General features: G+C 40.7%; 1 protein-coding gene across 3 annotated transcripts in view; it reads left to right on the forward strand.

Moving 5' to 3' along the window:
* LOC135197973 (RAC-alpha serine/threonine-protein kinase-like) overlaps window positions 1-21,344 on the forward strand; it is a 174,109-nt gene that overhangs the window by 85,161 nt on the left and 67,604 nt on the right. For all 3 annotated transcript variants that reach the window (XM_064225286.1, XM_064225287.1, XM_064225288.1), the window contains exons 6-8: window positions 5,659-5,781; window positions 16,340-16,531; window positions 17,201-17,329. In XM_064225286.1, the coding sequence (XP_064081356.1) occupies window positions 5,659-5,781; window positions 16,340-16,531; window positions 17,201-17,329 (444 nt within the window). The remainder of the gene's footprint in view (window positions 1-5,658; window positions 5,782-16,339; window positions 16,532-17,200; window positions 17,330-21,344) is intronic.

Genomic DNA, 21,344 nt, shown 5'->3' on the forward strand with positions numbered 1-21,344 from the left:
CCGTCGACGATAGGCACCATTCTTCAGCAGAAGGAAGCCATCAAAGCAGCTACACCTTCTAAGGGCGTAACTATTTTGTCCAACAAGAGGAGCCACGTGCATGATGAAATGGAGAGGCTGTTTCTTCTATGGATTGAGGACAAAGAAATCACTGGCGATACAATAACCAAGATGGCAATCTGCCACAAGGCCAGCGCTATTTTCGGCTGAAGACGACGGAGGAGAAGGGACATCGACGGCAACCCCAGACTTCAAGGCTTCTCGCGGGTGGTTTGATAAATTCCGTAAACGGACTGGCATCCATTTGGTGGTGAAGAAATTGAAATTTTGTAACAAACCTAAAATATAAAAAAGTTAAAAAAAGTAAAAAAAAAGTAAAAAAAAAAAAAAATTTAATTTAAAGTTTTTTTGTAAAGTTAAGTGTTACGGTTTTGTGCCATTTGTTAATGTATTTCGTAAAGTTAAGTGTACGTGCTAACTAGTTTTCTGCCGTTTGTCCTCCTCCTCTGTCGCCACTTTCGGAGATAGCCTCACTCGAAAAGTAAGTTTCCACATTTTACTACATATGTACGTATGTACTTACAGTATTTCTTGTATACCATGTACACTAACCCTTTAACGCCGATTGGAAATATTAAACGTCGATATAAATTGTCTGTTGGGTGCCGATTGGACGTATATACGTCGATATAAAAAAGTTTTTTTTTTTTAAATTCACGGAAAAATAGTTATAGGCCTACTAGGCAAAAACTTTTGAATCACGCGCCTTGGGGGATGCTGGGAGCTTGGATCAAGGCGTTGTTTTGTTTATAATCGTTACCCGGGCGCGCAAGCGCGAAATTCTTTCTCCTCGCACTAAAAAGCATCAGCGACACATCTCAGAAATTATTTCGTCACTTTGACATAATTTTTGCACCATTTCATATTAGCCGTTACATGGAGTATTATATATGAAAATGTGCGCAATTTCATGTAGAATACAACAAAAAACAACTCATGGTTGTAGCTTTTATCAGGTTTGAAATATTTTTATATAAATAATGATGTGCCAAAATTTCAACCTATGGTCAACTTTGACTCTACCGAAATGGTCGAAAAACGCAATTGTAAGCTAAAACTCTTACATTCTAGTAATATTCAATCATTTACCTTCATTTTGCAACAAATTGGAAGTCTCTAGCACAAGCGATTTATGGTGAATTTATGAAAAAACTTTTTCCTTGCGTCCGCGCGGTAACTTCCGAAAAAATCATACATTTTTTCGTCCGATTGTCGTAATGTTTGTACCATTTTAAATTAGCCGTTACATAAAGTTTTATCTATGGAAATGTGCGCAATTTCATATAGAATGCAACTAAAAACATCCCATGGTTGTAGCTTTTTTCATTTGAAATATTTTCATATAAGTAACGATAAGTGCCAAAATTTCAACCTTCAGTCAACTTTGACTCGACCGAAATGGTAAAAAAACGCAATTGTAAGCTAAAACTCTTACATTCTAGTAATATTCAATCATTTATCTTTATTTTGCAACAAATTGGAAGTCTCTAGCACAATATTTCGATTTATGGTGAATTTATGGAAATAAAAATTTTCCTTACGTCCGCGCGGTAACTCTTCCGAAATAAATCAGACATTTTTTTGTCCGATTGTCGTAATGTTTGTACCATTTTAAATTAGCCGTTACATAAAGTTTTATATATGAAAATGTGCACAATTTCATGTAGATTACAACTAAAAACAACCCATGGTTGTAGCTATTATCAGTTTTGAAATATTTTCATATAAATAATGATAAATACAAAAAATTCATCCTTCGGTCAACTTTAACTCGTCCGAAATGGTCGAAAACTGCAATTGTAAGCTACAACACTTACAGTCTAGTAATATTTAATCAATTACCTTCATTTTGCAACAAACGGGGAAGTCTAGCACAATATTTTGATTTATGGTGAATTTTTGAAAACATCTTTTTTTTATGTCAGCGTTTTACAAATTTATGCATCGTTTCGTGATAATATTTTTTCTCTGTTGCCTTGATCGTTTTACAATGTGTTATATACCAAAATGATCGCAATTTAGTGTACAATACTACAAAAAAAATTAACTCGTTAGCTTTAACCGTTTTGCTCACAGCACGATTTGTATACAATTATATATGAAATTTTTTTCGCTCTGTCATATATCTCAGTATTTATATATGATAATGATATTTTTTTGTGTTTAAGCATTAATACACTTTATTTACAGGTACTAAGTTGTACATATTAGTAGTACGTATTACGGAAGGAGACCCTCTCGTAGACATGTTTTGTTAAAAATGACTGCTGCTTCAACACTATTAATCTTATAAAGAGTCTTCTCTATCTTTCTGATGACGGCTTTCTTGTTGTTGCTTAGACTGGCAAGCAACGCACCAAAGGGCATGGTAAAATTCGGTTGAGTCATTTGATTTATTGTTGCTTATACAATTCTCTCTCTCTCCTCTCTTCCTCTCCTCTCTTCCTCTCTCTCATCTCTCATCTCGTCTCTCTCTCTCTCTCTCTCTCTCTCTCTCTTTCACGCGACGTTTCCTCCTGATCGACAGGACATTATCAAGCGATAACTGCTGAGGGACTGAATTCCAGTGGCGAGTCCATCTCCTTTTATCGTGGTGTTGCGAGCTCTTGAGTACGGTCAGAGCACTTCTCCGGCAGGTCGAGTTTTTATTGGTTCCTGGGAAGGTGACTCATACGGCGGGCGTTGACGAGTCTTGCAGACCTCCTCAGGTAGGGGGTATCACCGGGAGCCTCTTGATTGGCTTCTAATTGCGTGACGTCACCCCTGGTATTATTCTCATGTCCGGTGTTCGTTCCATGCGCGCTGGTACTTTCGTTAGGGGGGGGAGGGGTGTGGTCCTCCTCACGCACGTCGGTATCAGGAACGCTTCTTGGGTGGTATTGAGGGGAGGCTTTTCCTTGAGGATGAGCAGCGCTTCTAGGAGACGCAGACGTCGTGGGTCAGGTGCTCTCCCGATGATCTTAATATTCCTGACAATGTCTTCTCTCGTGATGTTTCTGCGGTGTACTACAAGGGCGTGCTGCCTAATGGCGCCCTCCTGGGCATGGCAGGAAATCCTTTTTGACAGGCGCATCGTCGTCATGCCGATGTAAATCCCAGGGCATCCTTGGGCGGGGCATACATATCGGTAGACGACGACGGACTGCTTCAGGGGGTCTCCTGTTGGTGGGGAGGGGTTGTTCTTCATCAGGAGGTCTTTCGTACGCCGATTCTTGTAGTAAATAATGAGGGACACTCTCTTTCCTTCCTCCATGGGGCGGACGTGTTCTTCTATTATTTTCTTCATGGCTGCTTCTTCTTCCTTGTATTGGTGGTGCATGAAGGATTTATAGAAAAGTTTGATATCCTCTGGGGGCGGAATGTTCCTTCTCTCTTCCTCCGTCATGTACCACTTGTCAAGGGCGGCTCGAGTTTCTCGGTTTACGAGTTTGTTCGAGTACCCATTGTTAATTAGCATCTGGGATGCTCGGTCGAGTTCGAGGTGTGTGTCCTGCCACGTCGAACAGTGCGAGAGGGCCCGCATTAAGTTAGGTATTGAATGGTCCAAATTGTTGTTTTTCATTGTTTATTGGTCAATTTAGCATTATTATAAAATTTACTTGTGTGTTTTTGTAGGGCTTGGAACGAATTAGGCAATTTACATGTAAATTGCGGTTCAAGTACGAAAAGCTCAGGTTACAAAGGCCTCCTCGGAACGGATTAATTTTGAATGTCGAGGTACCACTGTATGTATGTGTATATATACAGTACCAGTCATAATACTTTGCATGGTAGGGAATATGGAAGAAGAAAACGAGTACAACAAACTAAAAATATTCAGGAAAAATCAATTATTAAAACAACCATCATAAAATTTGAAATGGATACCAACCAACTCCTGCCCTAGTATTTGATAGGCATGCCACGACGTTTCCGGACTTCCTCGAGTCTCTTGGGCTCTGAATCTGCTATCCGCTGCAGGAGGGACTCGTCCAGATCGTCCCAAGCAGGTTGTAAAGCTGCCGTTAACTTTTCGATGGAAGATGTGTCCACATGTTGTAACTGTCTTTTTATGATTGCCCAAAGATTTTCAATGGGTGAAATGTCTTGGGAAATCCCTGGCCAGTCGGGGATATATTCTATTCCGCAATCTCTAAGCCCAAAGTGTTCTGTTTGGCGGTATGAGCCGGAGTACCGTCTTGTTGGAAAATCGAAGTCCTGCTGCTCTCAAAACTGTCTTCCAAGTGTTCGTTTAGGATTTTGAAATATGAATCTTTATTTACTGTCTCGTTCTTAGGTAAAAACACAAGTGATCCTTTACCCCCGTAGCCGAAGGAACCCCATACCATAACACATGCCGGAAACTTTACGGCCGTGGCAAGGTACTTCGAGTCGAGAGGATCAGACGTGCGGTGTCGCCAGACACGCTTCCCCTTTTTGTCAGCAACAAAGAAAGCAGCTTCGTCTGTCCACAAAACTTGCCTCCATTTGCTGATATCCCATGTAAGAATTGGCGAAAGCGACACGTGCCTTCTTATGTTTGGCTGTTATCAGCGGCTTGCGGTGCACCTTAACCTTTGAGTAATGGAGGTCCTTCTGTAAGCGCGGCTGTACAGTCCTGACAGAAGCCCTAGCAACAACGTCAGGATTTTCAGCCTTAAGCTGACATGCTGTAAGGGTTGGATTTGCCTCAATGTTCCTGGCGAGAACTCTTAAACCCCTCTTACTAATAATAGGAGGGGGAGCAAGCTGTTATGTTGCCAACTAACATTCATGTACTAATCTCTCTCTCTCTCTCTCTCTCTCTCTCTCTCTCTCTCTCTCTCTCTCTCTCTCTCTCTCTCTCTCTCTCTCTCTCTCTGTTATTGGCTGTATTTATATATTTTTAATGGTCAAATGTTTAAGATGCCTTTGAAATTATGTTGATAATATAATCTCAAAGATTAGTAAGGTAATATGATTGTAATTTAAGGTACATTTGACGTATAATGTTATTTATGGTATACATTTGGTATTTGAACTTTCAATATAGGCAGTTATAAGCATTTTTATGGGGGGTTCCAAGATTTGCAGGTTTTAACTATTCACAGGTGGGGGTCTGGTATGCATCCCCCTGAAAAATGGGGATTTCACTGTAATTATAATAAACCCATTATCAGAAAGAGAGAAAATTATATATATATAAATTGAATGCAGCTACTACAGCTATCACCTGTATACTACACACTTAAAAGAGGGCAAAGAGGGTTTTCTACCTATATATACTAATTTGTGCCTGCTTGCCCCTTCAGCCAGCAGTGAAAGTGACACCTGGAGCTTCAGAAGATTCCTTCTGTGACTCCAGTTAACCATCAGGATAGAAGATTGTTGCATGCTTAGTAATGAGATAGTGATATTATTATTATGCTTTTTATTTTTATTACTATTATTTTTCTTCCCACAGCAGTAAGAAAGTAAATTACTCATTAAAGATATAATCTTACAGCTCTTAAGAATTGTTGACAAAGCACCCAAGCTACAAGTTTAATAGTAGGTTTTGGGTGATAGGATACTTTGTGTATTTTGCTGTCTTTATAAGGTGTAAACCATTAAACTCTGGTCTATTTATTAAACCCACAGAGTAGCAACCATTTCTATGCTATCAAGATTCTTCGAAAAGATGTTATCATTAAACGGGATGAGGTAGCACATACGTTAACAGAAAATAGAGTGTTGCAAAGAGTAGATCATCCCTTTTTAACGGTAAGTTTAAGTAGTAGGTAATTCTTTTGATTAGATCTAACAGTTTTTGTGTGAACATTTAAGATCCTAAGCCCCTTCTAAGCAGTTTATACTAATGGCTCTGAATGTTTATCTGTTTTGAAAATTGATTGAATATGTAATGTTGCAAAATATTTTTATTGGCTTGATAATGCTTCTGTTTTCACAGCATAGTTATGGCCAATATGATTAGCAGTTAAGATTATTGAGAGTATGACATCACAGTAATTCAGTGACTTAAAAGTGCATTAGATGCCCTTGAAAATTGTCCTAGAGATCATTTTGCCCAACAGATAAAGTTCTCATACCACAAATAGTATGAAGTTAGTATTGTAGAAATGTTGAACTACATTGGGCCCCTGCTTACATAGTTTTGTAACTGTTTTGATCAGATCAAATACACCTATTCCTCTCAGTGACCAATAATGGGAGATAAATAAACTGTGGGATAAGGAATCTGGTAAATGAAAATGGATTAAACCCACTGTTGGATTATGTTAGTTTTCATTCTGTGCAGAAAGTCACATTAAAGGTATTTTATCCCTGCTTTGAATTGGAAATATTTTATTCCCAGAATGTAGAGTGCAGAACAACAGGTTGTCTAGTTTTCAACCAGTGACAGATATAAAATTTTGGAAACTAATCCCTGAGAGAAATATTTGTCATTGTTCAATTTTTAGTTTGTAAGTAGTTACAAATTTTAACTTGGTGTGTTTAATTTTAGTAACAATAATTGTAATGATAAGATGGAAGTGTAGGCTCTCTTAAAAAAATTGTAGTCTTCAATACTTAAATTATGAAATTTATCACAAATATATGTTTAAACAAGCCAAAGGAGTTAGAGGCTCTAAAATTAGTTTGAACATAAGTTTACACTGGCACATGTCAGAGATATTTTTAGAATTTGATTTACATGATTTTTTTTCATTTGACTGTACTGATGGTAAGTATCTTTATTCAGTAGCTTAAGGGGGCCGGCCGGCTAATGCCATTTTTTGAGGACAGGACTTTGACATTCATACCACTTAATAAGGTGACTTGGGACATCTCCAAACCACATATGATTTTTGCCCCTGACCTTCGGTTTTGTGACGCCAGGGTGATTTAACCCCAAAATAATCATTTTTCAAATTCTATCTCCTCCCTTAATATTTGATATTAAGTCCTGGGATTACTACCATATATAGACCTGATGTAGACCTCCAATCAAATGAAGTTTTTTTCTAAAAGTAATTTTATTGCTAGCTATGAATTTTTCATTATGGTATAAAAATAAACCCTATAAATTAGGAAAAAAATTATAAAAAAAAGACGAAACATAAATTGGAAACTAGGGCTCTATTTGATTGTTCTATGATGTCTTTCTAAGTTATATACCAAATTTCAATGCTATAGCTTTAAACCTAAGTGAGAAGATAGAATTTGAGGTCAATAAGTATAGTTTTGAGATATGGGTGTTCAAAGTTTTCCTTTGTATGTATTTTTATAAAGACAGTGTTAACAAATAATGATTTTTATGAATGTATATTTCTTTTTTGGGTATTAATAAACCAAAACTATGTTAATTATCATAATTTAATTATAAATGATGATCCCTTTGCTCATATATTGTAGCCTGAGGCACTATGTCAGGCAAGATGGGGCACTCCTTCCTACGCAACTCTCTCTCTTTCTCTCCTTCATTAACTTTGCTTATTACAGCGAATTTTCTTCTTCTGTATGTTAGCGAGATGTTTTCTTTGTATTTTCCCCTTTGGCATGATGAAATTCTTGCCAAAACAAAGATAAACATAAAAGCAAGAGAATGTCAGAAGTGAAACTTGAACGTTTACTCTCTTTTTACAAAGAATGTTAATAAATCATGATAATTATGAATTTCTTATGCCTTTTTGGGTATTAATAAACAAAAACCCTGTTATTTATCATAAATGAAGATCCCTTTGCACAAAGATCGTAGCCTGGGGCACTGTGCGACGTGTGCGTCAGGCAAGTGGGGGCATTCCTTACTACGTACCCCTCCCTCTCTCTCTTCACTAACTATGCTAATATCGCATATATTATGATATTCTGTAATCATACTAGAGCGAATTTTCTTCGTCTGTATGTTAGCGAGATGTTTTGCTTGTCTTTTCCTCATTGGCATGATGAAATTCTTGCCGAAACAAAGATAAACATACGTTAAAGCAAGCGAATGTCAGAGGTGAAACTCGAATGTGTACACTACATGAGGTTTGTGCTCGCACTGAAAGGTAGTAAGCTGATGTCCCTTCCCTTCTGCGACTCATGGTATCTCTACAGATGCCATTGCTCACAATTTCTTTGACAATAATTATCAAAATTTACGATAACAGAAGAAATATTGCATTTTCTTGTACGGATCAATGTTTGTTCCTACATGATATACAAACCCTCGGTCCTTTGCATAAGGAATTACGGCCTCAGAGAGAGGTCCGCTTCATGTTCGATATGAAATAATAAAAAAAAATGTCTAACACCAACAGTTGAAACTGGGGATACGAATATAGAAAGAAACTAACTCAACAAAGGTTTATTTACAAGCTTACTAACAAAGGTAAATGCAGAATGGTATCTCCTATTTACATAAAAAGGCAAAATCTTACACCGCATGAACTGGGGGAACAGTGAGGTAATGGAAGTACTTGCCGGCCAGTTTGGCAACTCAAAGGGATGGCTTCACAAAAGGAGAACTGCGGTTGCCGATGTCTTCTTGACTCCGTATTGTAGAAAATAATGTCTACTCTTGATACTTGAAGGGCAGGAACTTCCCAAAACCTCTAGCAGAATGTTTTCTTCTCTGAAGTCTGCTAAACGTCGAGATAACTTGGTCGTCCACTCCTGAAGATGGCTAGACCAGAATCCAACCAACTCTCGGACAACTTTTCCTGTGATCCTTCGTCGGTCCCTTTTTCTCTTATCTCTCTCGGATGATTTCTGCTGCTGCTGATCTCTCTCTGATAATCTGATCTGTGGCTCTTACTGAGGATCTCTCTCTGTGACTAACTGATGATCTCTCCTTCCTCCTACTTCGTCCGTCGTATTTATACGGCATTCTGGGGGCGAGGCCTACGGCGAGCGTCACAGACTCCCGAGATTACTGAATTTCTTAGATGAATCTAGATGGTATTGCATCAGAAATCGCGGCTTTTCTCACGACACGTCGGCGTCAGTCAAGTTCCACAACACTCCTGCCGATTCTAGAACCATCATGTGAACAGGCACCTCCAACACAATGCGCTAATGCCTTCTTGCTGCCGAACTTCTTGAAAATGCATTTTCCTTAACTTTATCTTCCTTTGCTATAAAGCAATTACCTTGACACGGCGTAGCTGGAATTACTGCCGTTAAGTTCTTGAACAAGGCGGTTAGGCAGTAACTGCTGTGTGGCAGGCGGGTAGGCTAGCCTGCCCGGATGTAAACACTCCACTTTGCTTTCTGCCGTCTTCTGATGAAGATGTGTTTGTGAGCTCTTGCTGACTGGTCGTTGATAATTTTTTTCGGTTGGATCTTTATGGTTTATTTTTGATTTTAAATGAATATGTATATACGGTGTTTGATATTAATATTAAATTCAATTAATATACAAACCCACTTTTTGTGATAGCCTTTATAGCCGTCTTTCTACTTGTTTATTTACATTCTTTCGCCCTTTAATGTTAGGATGAGATATGTATTTAACGTGAGGACGAGACACGTATTTAACGTGAGTGATATTACGCTTATGCTTGGGAATTACCGAGGGGAACTTCAGAGGTTTGTCCTTGTTTTGTTTTTATGGTAATTTCTCTTCTTCATCCTTTCACTTATTATCGGACGAAGGTAGAAGAGGGGGCGTGTGGTGTTGGTGTTTGGGGGATCCCCTCTCACTTCGGAGGGCGGTGGCCCTGGATGCGAGAGGAGTATCCGTATTACTTTAATAATTTTCTCCTTATTTTACAGACTAACAGTGGTGATTTTGTTTACAGCAGGATTGGTTGGATAGCTCTTTGTATTGGTTATCCTAACCTTGGAATTGTACCTGTGACTTGTATCATGTTGTGAAACCGATCCTCGAGTGTGTGTACTGATCCCCTGTTGGTAATCATATTCATTTACCGCTACTATCCTGGAGTTACGTCACTGGACGAAGCTTCGCGCTGCCCTGTGATGTTTATCTATTCCTGATGGTAGATGTCTGGCAGAATTTGGAGGAATCGAAGAGGAAGAGAGCTGGTCAAGATCATCATATTTTCATGTCTCCACCCCTTTGACTCCTTAGGCTTTGCCGTAGAAGAGAAGTTGGTCTCTCCCCCCTCCCAAGAAGTCTCGTCACGGGACTTCTGAGGGTCTGTCTCGCTCCGATGAAACAGGTGGGTCTTCCACTGGTCCTCTCATCATTCCTTTGGGAACGGGGCCCGCCTCTCCTTCCTCGGAAGAAGATGGGGACCATGGGAGGTACCAGCCACCTCTGGTACCTCCTCTCCCGGCTCCTGAGGTTCCACCTCCGGACAAGGAACCACCTCGGCCGCTCGCTCACGAGCGTCACCGAGTGTACGGTCACCTACGGGTGACCGTGCAGCCAAGGTCCAGACTGCTGAGTACGCTCACCGTCAGGACCCAGGCACGGAGCAGAAGGATGGTAAGAGTCGCTCAGGTGAGTCTCGCCAGACCGGCGATCGCTCACGCAGCGATTGTCTGGTACCCAGGGTTTACGTGATGTTCCCGTGGGACCATCCACACAGAGACCGGTGGAGGCTGCCCATCCAGCCCTCTTGAGAGGTTTTAGCCTCGACAAGGACTTGGACGAGCTGTCGGGTCCTCCTTCCCAGGTCACGCTGGGGCCTGCTGCTTTGGTAGCTGCCACAGCCCCTTCCTAGATGGGAGAACCTTCTGCCATCTTGAGGAAGTTGGCGAAGAAGATGAGGAAGGTGTCGTCGTCGTCTTCTGCCACCTCTTCCCCATCGACTTCCAAGCCCCCCTAACTGAGGAAGAAGAAGATGGCTCCCCCCCCTCCCCCCCAAAGAAGTCTTGCACAGGGACTTCTAAGGGTCTGTCTCGCTCCAGTGAGACAGGTGGGTCTTTCGCTGGTCCTCCTGTTCCTCTGGGAACGGGGCCTGTCTCTCCTTCCTCAGGGATGAAGATGGGGACCGTGGAGGTACCAGCCACTTTTGGTACCTCCTCTCCCTGCTCCAGAGGTTCCACCTCCGGACCGGGAACCGTCTTGGCTGCTCGCTCGCAGGCATCACCGAGTGTACGGTCACCTACGGGTGATTGTGCAGCCAAGGTCCAGACTGCTTAGTACGCTCACCGTCAGGACCCAGGCATGGAGCAGAAGGATGGTAAGAGTCGCTCAGGTGACTCTCGCCAGACCGGCAATCGCTCGCGCAGCGATCGTCTGGTACCCAGGGTTGATGTGACGTTCCCACCAGACCATTCATGTGGTGAGGCTGGGAAGAGGTTCCCCCCCTGGTCACCGGACCTGGTAGGGCTGGACCTGGTAACATGGTGCGTTGAGAGGACGGTGCTCGGTCTCACCGTATTAGTGGACACTACCAGTCACCCGACTGTCACTCCCACTGGGACTGGACGGCTTGCACGACTGGTAGCAGCTCCCCTGCCGCATGAGACAGACGCTACCGTCCTCGGTCCAGCGCTTCTTCGCAAGGAGACAGCTGGTCCAGACCTGCAGCTCGATCACCACTGCTGGTTGGCGATTGCATGCAGTCCTCCCAGCCTTCCGGTTCTGTTGGTAGACAGAGTAGGAGCGCTCGTAGCAGCTCCCCTTATGCAAGACTGGGAAGAGGTCCCCCCTATTCTGGTACCGTATCGCGTCGAGGGGATAGTGCTTGCTCTCACTGCGTTAGTGGACACTACCAGTCACCCGACTGTCGCTCCCACCGGGACCAGACAGCTCACACGACTGGTAGCAGCTCCCCCGATGCACGAGACCGACACTACCGTCCTCAGTCCAGCACTTCTCCCCAAGGAGACCGCTGGTCCAGACCTGCAGCTCGATCACCACCGCGGGTTGGTGATCACCTGCAGTCCTCCCAGACTACTGGTTCTGCTAGTAGGCAGGGTAGGAGCATCATGTCTCCCTCACCTGTCCCTTCAACCTCCTCGGGCTACACCGGGAGGAACGAGGCAAACAGGAGTGACCATGATGATGTGCTTCTTATGGTCTGGCTACAAGCCTGGTTCGTCCTTGGGACCGAACAAATCATACGCTCAAGTGGTTGGAGAAGATCGTGGGGGCTCGCGAGGATGATGATGCTTTTGTAGACTCACGGAGTGACCATCACAGCTGTTCATGTGACGGTCCCGCTGGACCGCGCATGCAGAGACCGGTGTAGGCTCCCCCTTTGGTCCTCTTGAGAGATTTCGGCCTCGACAAGGACTGAGACACGTCAGAGGACAGTATCGGCTCTCTCCTGTCAGGTGCACACTCGGCCCCACCCAGACGACGGTCACGGTGGCCGCAGACATTTAGCCTACAGTAAGAGTTTCGTAACCCTCCTCGGGAAAACTTTTACTCAAGTTGGTAACATTTTCTGAAACTCGTGGAGCGGCCATCACTGCAGGTTGATGGCTGCTCGTGACTCGCTTCTCCGGCTGCTAGAGCTGCGAGAGCGTCCAATCTTTCTCCCCTATTCCCTCTCTTCCTTCGACTAAGCCGGGAGGGGCGACGTGAATGGGAGGGATCCTGCAGAGCGTTCTCCGTAGGATTCCACGTCGAGGACTGCGTTCCTGGAGGTACCTTCGGGTCCTACTGGAGGCAAGTCCCTGTCGTTGAGGAAGGATCTTGTCCATTCCTCCTCGATTTCTACGGGAATCAGGAGGACCACCACCTGATGATCGTCTTGACGAAGCTCGGGGGGGTTTCGGTGAGCGCTTGAAATTCTTTGGAATTTCTAGCACTCTGCAAGTGTTTGTCTTCTACGATCTGCAAACACTTGGGCGAGACCAAAGTCCAGAGTGGGCGAGACAAGAATTCCTGGTAACTGTTACTACGATAATCTTGAATCTCACCAAATGCTCAAATTCCTTGGAAAGCCATTTATTCCTGGAATTTCTAGTGTTTGAAGGAAGTACTGCTGCTGAAGGAAGAAAATCTCGGGAGGGGCTTAGCCTGACGGTCTGTTGCCTCAGTATGCGGTCAATCCCGGGATAGAGAAGAACGGGCAATAACAGTCAATCCTCCTCTCATTTTTCCCTTTACTTCTTGGTTATACCAGAATGAAACTAGGAAATAAGAGGAATTTGGTGGAGTTTACTCCTTGGAATTCAAACCAGAGAGACTATATTTTTGGTTAAATCCTAGGATCTTACCGAACATACGTCAATCCCTTCAGGATGGATAGCAACGAGAGTTTGAATGCCTCTCCAGTGCCACTGTTTTGGGAACATCCAGTTCGGCTTGAACTAGTTATCTTCGGTATCCTGTTATCACCATAGAAGTTTTCCTTTGGGAAACTTCACCTTCGCTTTCTTCATTAGATAATGAAAGAGGTACAGGAACCTACAAATATACTATGTATATTTATCTTGCGACGTGCTTCTGTTATCAGTTGAATTGTCCAAGTAGTAGGCACATAACTGTAGTTAACTTTACAGGTATGTAACCGATACAAATAGTATCTTCTCTTAACCCTTAAACGCCGAAGCGGTATTTTAAAAATCGTCTCCCGTATGCCGGTGACGTTCGCGAGTAAGCGCTGAATCAGAATTTTTTTTTTTTTTAAATCACAGCATACTTAGTTTTCAAGATTAACAGTTAATTTTTGGCTCCTTTTTTTGTCATTGCCTGAAGTTTAGTATACAACCATCAGAAATGAAAAAAAATATCATTATCATATATAAATATTGGGATATATGACAGCGCGAAAAAAAATATCATATATAATTGTATACAAATCGCACTGTGAGCATAACGGTTAAAGCTAACGTGTTAATTTTTTTCATTGTATTGTACACTAAATTGTGATCATTTTGGTATATAACACATTGCAAAACGATCAAGGCAACACAGAAAATATTATCACAAAATGATGCATGAATTCGTAACACGCGGACGTAAAAAAAAAGCCGTTTTCAAAAATTCACCATAAATCGAAATGTTGTGCTAGAGACTTCTCGTTTGTTGCAAAATGAAGGTAATTGATTGAACATTACTAGACTGTAAGTGTTGTAGCTTACAATTGCAGTTTTCATAAATTCATCGTAAATCAAAATATTTTGCTAGAGACTTCCAATTTGTTGCAAAATAAAGGTAAATAATTGAATATTACTGGAATGTAATAGTTTTAGCTTACAATTGCATTTTTTGACCATTTCGGTAGAGTCAAAGTTGACCGAAGGTTGAAATTTTGGCACTTATCGTTATTTATATGAAAATATTTCAAAACTAATAAAAGCTACAACCATGGGTTGTTAATGTTGTATTCTACATGAAATTGCGCACATTTTCATATATAAAACTTTATGTAACGGCTAATTTAAAGTGGTGCAAACATTACGACAATCGGACAAAAAAATTTCTGATTTTTTCAGAAGTTACCGTGCAGACGTAAGGAAAATGTTTTTTTTTTTTCATAAATTCACCATAAATCAAAATATTGTGCTAGAGACTTCCAATTTGTTGCAAAATAAAGGTAAATGATTGAATATTACTACAATACTATAAGAGTTTTAGCTTACAATTGCGTTTTTTTACCATTTCGGTCAGTCAAAGTTGACCAAAGGTTGATATTTTGGCACTTATCGTTATTTATATGAAAATATTTCAAAACTGATAAAAGATGCAACCATGGGTTGTTTTTGTTGTATTCTACATGAAATTGCACACATTTCCATATATAAAACTTTATGTGACGGCTAATTTAAAATGGTACAAACATTACGACAATCGGAAGAAAAAATTTATGATTTTTTCGGAAGAGTTACCGTGTGGACGTAAGGAAAAAGTTTTTTCATAAATTCACCATAAATCAAAATATTGTGCTAGAGACTTCCAATTTGTTGCAAAATGAAGGTAAATGGCTGAACCTGGGCCGAAAGGCAAAGTGGAGTGTTTACATCCGGACAGGCTAGCCTACCCGCCTGCCACACGGTAGTTACTGCCTAACCACCTTGTTCAAGAATTTAATGGCTGTAATTCCAGCTACTCCGAAAGTAATTCCTTATGTAAAGGACCTTAGGTTTGTATAGTTAGGAAAAATACAATTTACTTCCAAAAATTGGGATTTTTGGCTTATTGAGTTACATACAAAAGTAAGAGGAATTTTGATAAAATATTTCGTATACGCATTCTCCACTGCCATACGAAGCTCCATGAATTTTTTCATGACTGCATTTTTTGCCCTATACCCCCATATTTAATTGTACCAGCCGGCCCCCTTAAAAATCTAATATGCGGTAGTATTTGAAAGCACAATGGGTATTTAATTTTATGCCTCAATAGGAGAACTATCCTGTCTTAATTTGTTGAAATTATAACTAGGTCTTGAAAAATTTTATGAACTTAAATGTCAGAGATGTTACTAGTCTAACTTTTCATGAACCTTTAATGAATTGTGATCAGGTATAGTGGGCGAGATGAGATTGTCAGCATACTTTTATGAGACACTTGCATATGATCTAGGGCATGAAAAAATTATCAACTCTATAATTGGATTAGACAAGGGTTTTTTGTGCTGTTAGTCTTTCTTTCGTTTTGTGGCTCTGTGGCCTGTATCTCACCTTTACGGCCTGTTTCTTGAGGCAGTTCTTCCCTTTAATGGGTATGAGTTTGACACTCAGTTCTTTCTTATAGAACCAGAGAAAGGTTTGATGACATACTGCTTCATCATGCATATAGATTGGCCACATTCTGCTGCTTTCATGTCTCCAGCTGTCTCTCAGTGCGATTTACAAAATAACAGAATTCGCTCGGCGCTCTGGCCGTTACAATATAATAATATTTCTCACTTCACACTTGTTTAAACACTTCAACAATAAAAATACTTTTTTGTTTTTAGTAGTTTTTCACCCAGACAGTTTAGTTAACCCTCCATCCTTTAAGCAAGTTGCATTGTTACCCTTTTGCACATGAGTAATTGCAAGTTTATCCTCTATACTAATGTCATTTATGTTGTCTATACTCCTTACCTTTTTGTGTACTTTACCTCGAGGTGTTCTTACATTTTCCTTTCCACAGTAGACTTCACTCATATTGTCTTGTCAGCCTCCTTATGTGATGATACTAATTGCCACTCTAGGTGCAGGCTTCAGAAGTTTGATTGCCATTTTGTACCTGTAAATATTAAAGAATATATAGTTTAAAAAAACCTGTTGAACCTGACTAAAAAACCAAAAATCTCATCTTTTTCAGGACTGGTTAAATGTATACGGGTAAAATGTAAAGTCAATTTGATAATTTTGAAAAAGTTCATATTAACAATTTTAGTATTAGATTGTAAAGCTCTTGATTTGAATTCATTACTTTTAAGGTAATAAGTGAAGCATTAAGATCTGGTTCTAAGGGCTAATGTTTTCTTGTTTCCAGTATCTGAAGTACTCCTTCCAGACTAATGACCGACTTTGTTTTGTGATGGAGTATGTCAATGGTGGAGAGTTATTTTTTCACCTTAATCAAGAACGTATTTTCCCTGAAGAACGTGCCAAATTTTATGGTGCTGAAATATGTCTAGCACTTGGATATCTCCATGAAAGAAATATTATATATAGGGATCTGAAGGTAATATTGTATTATCTTATAATTTTTACTGTTAATAAGCTCATTAGAAGCCATACATTTGAGATGAAACTTCTCCTGGGTAAAAGTATTTGACATAAGTAAAATTGTATTTTGCTCTAGACAGCATTAAGTAGGTTATTATATGAGGGTTTTGCTATTAGACTCTTTTAATCTTAATACTGAATTAGTGAAGGTTGTGTTTCACGTAAGTTTAGTCTAAAATTTTTTAAATTTTATGTTGGCTGTGCAATACTTTCCAAAAGATTTCAAGAAAAAATTTTCTTTATCAGTTACCATTACTAAGTTTGCAGTTCCTTCTTGAAATAAGTTTGATTTAACCTTGGAAAATATTTTTTCATTGTTAAGTTAATTAAAACCTTCCTTGTAACACCAGTAAGTAGTCTGTAGTGTTACTATATCTGTACTACGGTTCTACGTATTGTTGATATAATTGGTTGTTGTTGTTTCATTAAAACGTTTTGAGGCGTGAGGAAACTTGTGCCTCTCCCATTACTAAAGTAATCAATCCTTCCAATTGGTGTTGTTTAGTTACATGCCATATATTGTTCAAGTAGTATTTGATGGAATACCTAACTGTAAAGTGTTTTTTTCAGAATACTTGTTTCCATTACTGAATACAATATTTAAAGATAATTGTTGTTATTACAGCTAGAAAACCTTCTGTTGGATGCTGATGGCCATATAAAGATAGCTGATTTTGGTCTTTGTAAAGAAGATATATCTTATGGCTCAACTACAAGGACTTTCTGTGGCACACCTGAATATTTAGCACCTGAGGTAAGACTCCATATGTAGAATTGTAGATTACAAGTTAAATGAAGTACTCTTCAGTGTTTTATTATGTCCAGTTGGTTATTAAAATTTTGAAGACCTCTCTTTATGCTTCTTTTAGACTTTATTCTTCTCCTGAAAACCAGTGCAAGAAGAGCCTTTCTTAGGCTCAGAGATCTGGATTAAAGTAATCCTTTATAATAATAATAATTTTCACTGTCCATGTTATTTTTTGATGTGCGTATTCTTCTTTTTTATCTGTACAAAGAAGTCATAGTTGTGGAAGGCATATCTAGTTCACTAAAGTCCTTTTGTGTGATGTCTGTATATATATACAGCAGGGTCCCCGTATTCGCGTTCTCTGGATTTGTGGAATCACGGATTCGTGGTTTCTCTGTGGACCATATGTACCCATTATTTGCGGGAAAATTGCCTATTTAGGGGGTTTTTCCGACGATAAATAATCACTAATTAGTGTTTTGTGATGTTATTTTCATGACTAAATACATTTTTATTATACAAAATATTTACTAATTTTAAAATATTAATATTGATCAATACTGTATTAGTAAGTATAATAAAATTAAATATCACATATTAACAATAATAATCCTCTCTCTCTCTCTCTCTCTCTCTCTTACCAAGGTGTATGTTTTTTGTATGATAAATAAATGATTTACTAATTTTCAAATAATATTAATACAAAGAGCAATCAATTCATTCAAAATACTCTAGTGAATTAGTAAGATTTTAGTTTATAAATTAAAAAATTATATAAGAATGAAGGAAATCCCTGTCTTCACGCATCTTTCTTTCGAACCCCAGGTACCAAGCTGAGGTCCAACAGATGTCAAATATTTATCAAGTAATGTGACAGGAGGGGAGAGAGTGTGTCTCTCTCTCTCTCTCTCTCTCTCTCTCTCTCTCTCTCTCTCTCTCTCTCTAACTCTTACTGAGATGAGAGAATTTCTATGGTACATGTGTAAATGTTTATTAATATTTTCACATAATAATAATAATAATAATAATAATAATAATAATACTTTATTAAAAGTAATGGCTACTTCAGCAGCATTACACTTGTAGAGATTCTTCTCTATTTTGCGAATAGCGGCTTTTTTCGTGCTACTTAAACAGGCTAGTGGAGCGCCTATAGAGGTCATGGTCAAATACAGGGTCAAAATAGGTGTATATATTTGAATTTTACAGATAAACTATGATACCATAGTCATCAAAGTCATTAACGATTTTCTCTCTCTCTCTCCTCCCTCTCTCTCTCTCTCTCTCGTCTCTCTCTCTCCCTCTCTCTCTCTCCTCTCTCACCTTCTGCTCTCTCTCTCTCCTCTAAAATCCCTCTCTCCTCTCTTCTCTCTCTCTCTCTCTCTCTCTCTCTTAAAGCGAGCTTTCGTCTGGAGCTGCCAGACATACTCGGGCTGGGAAGCTGAGGGTGGACTGATCTTGGTGTGGTGTCCGTCCTCCTTATAACTGTGGTTGACAGCAGGGGGTCTGCCCCATGCTTGTCTCCTATTGGCTGGTGGCGGTAAGTCTTCGTTTTCATTGGTTGCCTGAGCCAGGTCTCAAGCCACTTTCTTCGAGCCGATGGTTGTATTGCAGCATATCCTGCAGCTGCCTGGACCTCCTGAGCGGCGCTGTATCGTTGATGGGCGTTGCGCTACGCTGTGGGACGCCACGGCTAATTTGATTTCCATCGGCTGCAGGAGTACCTCGTTCGGGGGCGTTGTCTTCAGTGGAGTTGTCGTGATCGGTGGTGTCATTGTTGGTGGCAGGTCTTCTCATACTCGTAGGGAGGAGAAATTCTTCCTGTGTAGTATTCAGTGTAGGTTTTATTTGCTGGATGAGGAGCACCTCCAGCAGGCGCAACCGACGGGCATCAGGGGCCTTCCCGATGATTTTCGTGTTCTGTATGATGACATCCCGGGAGATGGCCTCCTGATGTTTGGTACTGGCGTGATTCTTGATAGCCCCCTCTTGGGCGTGGCACGAGAGTCTCTTCGACAATCACATGGTAGTCATACCTACGTAGGCGCTGCTGCATTCGCGGACTGGGCATGTATACCGGTACACTACATGCGTCTGCTTCAGGGGTTTTCGTACCTGTGGAGAGGGGTTATTTTTCATAATAAGGTCGCACGTCCTCCGATTCCGGTAATATGTGATTAAGTCGATATTCTTGGTGTCGTCAGTCGGGGATACATTTTCAGAAATAATTTTCTTAATGGAGTCCTCTTCTTCACGGTAATGGGAACTCATGAAGGCTTTGTATAATTGTACTACAAAGGGAGGCGCCTCTCTTCCAAGAATTTCTTCACTTTCAGGCCGAAACACAGATTTACCCACTCGGTGAACAAAAGTCTCGTTACCCAGGCTTTCACATAAGCCCTCCACATCACTGGAAGCTTCTCCTTTAGCACTTTGTGGGCCTTGAAGGCTTGAGGAGTCTCCGAATGATACACAAGTAGGGGCTTCACCTTGCAATCCCCACTGGCGTTGGAACAAAGTGGGAGCATAAGCCTGTCTTTCATAGGGTTATGCCTGGGTAGCTTCTCTTCCTTCGTGGTGTACATCCGACGAGGCATTTTTTTCCAAAAAAGGCGTGTCTCATCACAGTTGAAGAGTTGCTGAGAACTGTACCCTTCCTTGATCGTCATCTCGTCGAACGTCTTATTAAAGGCTTCGGCCACTTTCGTGTCTGAGCTGGCCGCCTCCCCATGCCGCACCACTGAATGGATGCCAGTCTGTTTCTGGAATTTTTCAAACCACCCATGAGAAGCCTTGAAGTCTGGGGTTGGCGTCAATATCCCTTCTCCTCCGTCGTCTTCAGCCTGGGCAATCAAATCGCCGAAAATAGCGCTGGCCTTGTGGGTGATTGCCCTCTCCGTTACCGTATCGCCAGCGATTTCTTTGTCTTTTATCCAGACAAGAAGCAGCCTTCCCATCTCGTCGTGCACGTGGCTCCTCTTGCTAGACAAAATAGTCACGCCCTTAGAAGGTGTAGCTGCTTTGATGGCTTCCTTCTGCTTAAGGATGGTTCCTATCGTCGACGGATTTCGGCCATATTCCTTAGTGATCACACTCAACCGCATGCCAGCTTCATATTTCTGGATAATCTCCATTTTTGTCTCCAAAGAAAGCATCCTCTTCTTTCCGTGAAATTCAACTTTCTTGGGACCCATGACTACGTATATACTGTACATAATTAGGTTATGTAGTATACGTATGTACTAAAGTTCTCACACAACACGATAAAGTAGTACTACAACGAAATCACTAACGAATTTACGTTAATAAAAGAAATCGTATAGAGCGAACGAATTCGGCGTGCGTACGATAACGATGCTGAGTGGCCGAAGAAGAACGCCGCTACGTAGATGCACGATACGAGAGATGCTGACCAATAGGAGAGCATGATCTTATGGCGGTGACTAGCATCAGGAACCAATGGGAGAGCGGGAGGATGGTGGCGAGTCTACTCAGTTGGCAGCGTGCAAGTTTTAAAATTGTTCTCGGTGGTCCGGGCAAAATTTGGGACTAGTACAGCAACAACCTTTCGTATCCTGAACTATTTTCGTATGTAGAGCCAAAAAAATCTTCGTATTTGCTTTCGTAACTCGAATTTTTCATAAGTTGAGCCTTTTGTATGTCGAGGTACCACTGTATACAGTATATCTTTAAGGGTATTACTACATTTTATGGTAAAATAATAATATAATACAGTACTAATTTTCAAATAAATATTAAGTTTAATGAGATTAAACAATAACAATAATATTTCTCTCTCTCTCTCTCTCCCTCACGAAAGTTTATTTGTTTTGTAGTATAAATAAATGATTTACTATATAACTACTTTTCAAATAATAAGATTAATAGAAGAATAGCGATTCCCAGTCTTTTTATTCTCTTGGAGGAAGGAGGTCAGGGGAGTAAATGACAGTTTGATATACTAATTGGCAGAGGGGAAGGAGTCGGAGTCTAGGAGTTATTCTCTCTCTCTCTCTCTCTC

The sequence above is a fragment of the Macrobrachium nipponense genome, chromosome 21, assembly GCF_015104395.2.
Source record: "Macrobrachium nipponense isolate FS-2020 chromosome 21, ASM1510439v2, whole genome shotgun sequence".
NCBI lineage: Eukaryota > Metazoa > Arthropoda > Malacostraca > Decapoda > Palaemonidae > Macrobrachium > Macrobrachium nipponense.